This window comes from Parus major, chromosome 23 (assembly GCF_001522545.3).
Source record: "Parus major isolate Abel chromosome 23, Parus_major1.1, whole genome shotgun sequence".
Taxonomy (NCBI): Eukaryota; Metazoa; Chordata; class Aves; order Passeriformes; family Paridae; genus Parus; species Parus major.
This window is the reverse complement of record NC_031791.1, coordinates 1,301,745-1,306,432: the sequence shown is the minus strand read 5'-3', so window position 1 is coordinate 1,306,432 and position 4,688 is coordinate 1,301,745. Positions and strand designations below refer to the sequence as shown.

At 37.6% G+C, this 4,688-nt stretch overlaps 1 protein-coding gene across 1 annotated transcript in view; it reads right to left on the bottom strand.

Moving 5' to 3' along the window:
* MYOM3 (myomesin 3) overlaps positions 1-4,688 on the bottom strand; it is a 26,897-nt gene that overhangs the window by 5,676 nt on the left and 16,533 nt on the right. Inside the window, exons 21-26 of the mRNA XM_033519636.1 lie at positions 4,093-4,202; positions 3,587-3,631; positions 3,340-3,476; positions 2,115-2,259; positions 1,023-1,082; positions 281-348 (exon numbers count right to left, since the gene is read on the bottom strand). Coding sequence (XP_033375527.1) covers positions 281-348; positions 1,023-1,082; positions 2,115-2,259; positions 3,340-3,476; positions 3,587-3,631; positions 4,093-4,202 — 565 coding nt within the window. The remainder of the gene's footprint in view (positions 1-280; positions 349-1,022; positions 1,083-2,114; positions 2,260-3,339; positions 3,477-3,586; positions 3,632-4,092; positions 4,203-4,688) is intronic.

The window sequence follows — 4,688 nt, the reverse complement described above, 5'->3', positions numbered from 1 at the left end:
AATATAATGTAATATAATATAATATAATATAATATAATATAATATAATATAATATAATAATATAGGGTGTCCTAATATGAATCATATCATATCATATCATTTTATCATATCATCACTTACATTTCTCCAGAATGTGAGAATTTTCCCTTCTTTGTTAAAACTTCTGCCCAAAATAAACCATCTCCTTACTGTCACTGCTCTGCAGCAAAGCACTGCTGATATCCTCTGGAAATTCTACCTAAAACTGAGTGCTGAAGGAATTCATCCCAGGTTCTGTTACCTTGCAGGTGAGGAGCACTTCACAGCTCTCCAGAACTTTCCATCTCAGGTTCTCTATGAAATGTGGACCTGGGAAAGAAAAGGGAATATCCACAGTGAGAAATATCTCCATAAAAAGAAATATCTATTTGTTTCCTGCAGGAATGCTTCCATCTAGTGCTGGATGGCCACAGTGCAGCCTGGAGATCCACAGGGAACAGGGAAAGTGAAATAAATGATTTAGATCCTTTCATCCTATACTGAGCAAGTCAGGAGACTGGATTTATAATGTGGTGTCACAATCGCCTTGAAGTGAATATTTTTATCCTCACTAGCAGGGAATCACTTTTCCAATTGTGGCATTTTTCCAATAAACTTCTTTATTCATCAACACAAGGTGGGAGGTGAAAGTGGAATGAATGGATCTTTACAAACTTACAAAAATCCTGTTTTTTACAAGGAAAAGCGATGGATCTTAATTATAGAATGTATATTCTATATTGGACAATTTCTGGAGTTTGGGAGTGTTCAGTGCCACAGAACTGATGCAGAAGATTTCTACTGATAAATCTGCCTAACTTGGCTAAAACTCTTTGATAATTTTGATTTTTAAGGTCAGGGCAAATTATCTGAAAACAAGGAGTCTTATCCTAGTGTCTTAATCAAATAATGTGTTTAAAAAGATGCTGAAGGGAAATAAATCCACTTGGGTTTTGCCATCCTGGCCTCATTCTGACAAATCTTTAAGCTTTGGCTGATCTTACCCTGCTTTTTCTTCCATTGTCTCCGTTTTGCTTCAGCTTCTTCTGCCACTTTAGCAAAAGCTGTGGAACAGCAAAGGACAAAGTAAATAACCCCTCATTATTGAATATTTCCTGTACAGAAGGTGTTATCCTTAGAGCTGTGCTGTTTGTTTATGCTGGGAGCCTAACATTTCTTTTCCTTGAAACAAAAGAGCCACTGAAGGCTTGACCATTGAGCATTTAGCAAATTAAATACAGAATTTCACCATGTAAAAAGGTAGGCTAGAAAACCTGAAATGAAAAGATTTAAAAAGTGAGAAACACTGAAGAAGGCAGAGAGCAGAGAGCACAGCTACATCTGACTTTACATCTGCCTTTAACATTGTCAGTAAAGAGAATTAATCAAATTAATTTTCTATCCTGAGCCCAGCAAGTGCTGAATCCCTCTGGGAAGGTGCCTGTGTCTCTCCAGGGACTCAGGGAGATTTGACATTTTATAGATATTTTCCATTTAAAAACTTAGGAAGCTTTAGAAGGCCACTTGAAAGCAAAATGCAGAGAACTGAAACCAGAGATAGGCACTTGATGGGGAAGGATTTGAATGAGAATCTTGCTCCTTTCTATTTTTAATTAATTTTAGGAGCCTCTTTGTGCTGCATGTCCAGGGAACTGTGTGTTCCATGTTGAATTTCTGGGCCTTGTATTGACACTTTCTTTATTGCATTCAGTGCAGTGAACCAGCTGCTAAATACACTGAATTTCTAGCCTGATCCTGAAATAAATGACTTTACACACTCCTCTCTGCTGCCAAGGCACAGTTCACCACTGCAAGCTAATATGTAAAACATTTGGAGGAAAGAACTAAGCATTCCACTCCAGCAGACTGCTTTTATCATCAAGCACCTATTTATAAGTCCAAAAGCTTTAATTTATAGTAAAGAGGGATTCAGATCATTTCTTAAATGATTCCTGGACTTTAAATCTGGGCTAAAATTTGCTCTCCCCATTCCCAGTGTGCCATTAGAACTGTTGGAAATATTTTGGGGCCTTAAGTGCCTCACAACCTTTCCACTGAGCATGGCAGTCTATATTTGATCCCAAATTTCCACTCACATTCATCCATGAGAACAAGAGTGAATTGATTTTTTGCTTTCCCATCTTTGAGCTGGGCTGTGTACACCCCTTTGTCATCAGCACAGAAATCCTGGATTATCAGTTCCACAAGGCCTTTCTCCTTCACAAAGTTGATTTTGTGTGTCTGTAGATCAAAAGGAAATAAGATAAACCCAAGAGTTTTTCCACAGTAGAACTATTCCAAGGTCAGATCCTGGCACAGCATCTTCTACAGCAAATATTCCAGTATATTTTGTACCTGTATCCTTATAAACTCATCATTTTTCTGGGTAATGAAGGCAGAGCACTGTGCTGTGCCAGGCTGTGGGATTCAGCTGTTATTTCTGTCTGTGGGAATGGTAAAACTGCTTCCAGCACAGAGAAAATTTCTGTAAAACCACCTAACCCCAAATGTTCTTCCTTGCTGGGTATTACAGAACTGAAACCAGAGCATCTGGGATTTTTAGTGGTGTGGAAGCGTTGCAATTATTTATAATGTGTGGTGTGTCATTATGTATTTGGCCAGGGTGAGGAATATTTCCCCCTCTTGCTGAGGTACCACTGAGCCCTGAAAGTGCCAGTAAACACAAACATCATCATTCTACATCTATCATACATCTACATCATCATTGCCATTTGTTCTGAGCAAATATTGTCCTTCCAAGGATCCTGACCAGTGCTTTTCATAGTGCAGATCCATGTCAGTTCTCCAGTGGAGAGGAGACAGATTTTAGAGGAGATAAAACCTTGGATAAATTTATTACATGTTGATTTAACCCCCCCAACAGGGCACTGACAGCTCCAAACTGCTCTGGCCTGGTGCTGTCCTTTGTTCTGGGGGTCCTGGGTGTTATTTGGGCATTGCTGCTCTGCACTGAGCTGACAACCCATGATTTATATTTGTGCTTCATTCTCAACTGTTCTCCCCTCTGGTCCTCTCATTCCAAGTATTTTTTAAATGATCTAATATTAATTTGATATGGGAGGACAAGAGGAGGCCTGAACATTTTTGTGGATGTATGAGGAGGTTGGAGGGTGCTGTAAGACACGAGGCAGGGTTATTTCCAGTGCTTTGCACTGAGAAATAAATCACTTCCATCTGCTCTTAGAATTCATGAGATTCAAAATCCCCATCAAAACAGCTGCTGGGAATTCAGAAAACTGGGAATGTGCCATATTCAGCAGTGGGAAAGTGAGTCAGGATTAAATGCAGAATAAAACCTACTGGGGTACTGGTGAGCTCTTTGTCATTGAAGATCAGGTGCAGCTCAGCTTTTGGGGACAGCTTCTCCACCTCCAGCCACAGCCTCACTTCTCCTTTCTCCAGAACATCGATGTTCCAGCCAGATATCAGCTTGATCACTGGCAAACAGAGAGAACACCAGGAAAATCCCAGGGACACCACAGGGTTTGGTGTGCTCCCTTTTCCCAGCCTGGCCCTGTGCTCCTGGATTTTTGCTGCTTCCACTTACGTGGGTTCCTGATTTCGTGGCTACGTTTCAGTAGCTTGTCCAGATCTGAAATGCAGGGAATAAAAAGTCAACGCTAGGCCAAAACAAATTAATCTTATCATTTTAATTTGTTTTGGTGATGAGCTTTATTTATGGCAAGGAGAAGATAAAACATTCAGTAATGGGGAGGACTAGAAGAGGTGGTGATATCTGAATAAAAAGTTGGTTGGATCAGTTCAGGGAGTGTGCTAAAGGAGTTTTAAATCACAGTGACAGGACAGCCAAATGTGAAATCTGAACTGCAGTGGAAAAATGACTTTGCAGGAGCATGGAATCTTTCCTTAGGGGACTGTAAAAAAAAACCTGCCCTTGAGCCTTCAAGGAATGGGAAACATCTTTCTAGTGATATCATTAAGTGCCATTAGTCACTCACTATTCTTCTGCAAGAAACTTTCCTCTAAACATCTAAGATTAGAAAATGAGGGCACATTATTTTTTTGTTGTTGTTGGAAATGATCAGTTTTTACCTTCTTTTGTTAAAGTGCAGCTGGCAGAGATATCATCATCTACATCTGTGACCTCCACTGAATACACACCCAGGTCCTTTTCTGAGGGCTCTTTCAGGATCAGTTTTGATCTAAAAGTGAAAAGAATAATAGCAAAAAGTACATTTTCCTCAGGAATGGTGTCTCCTGTAACAGAATTCGATACACCCAGAGCAGGAAATACAGAACTGACTGGAATTTATAAATTTATTAAATTATAAATTAAACACTGAGGAGCAAGGTAAAGATATTGATATAATATAATATCTTGATATTATATCAATTGATATAATATATCATACATGATCAATATATCAATATTAATATTAGCAATATAATATAAATATATATTATATATAATATCAATAATATATAATATAACATCAATAATATAATATAATATAATGTAATGTAATAGAATATAATAGAATAGAATAGTATAGAATAGAATAGAATATCTTGATATTATATCAAATGATATAATATATAATATATGATCAATATATCAATATTAATATTATCAATATAATATAAATATATATTACATATAATATCAATAATAATATATAATATTATAT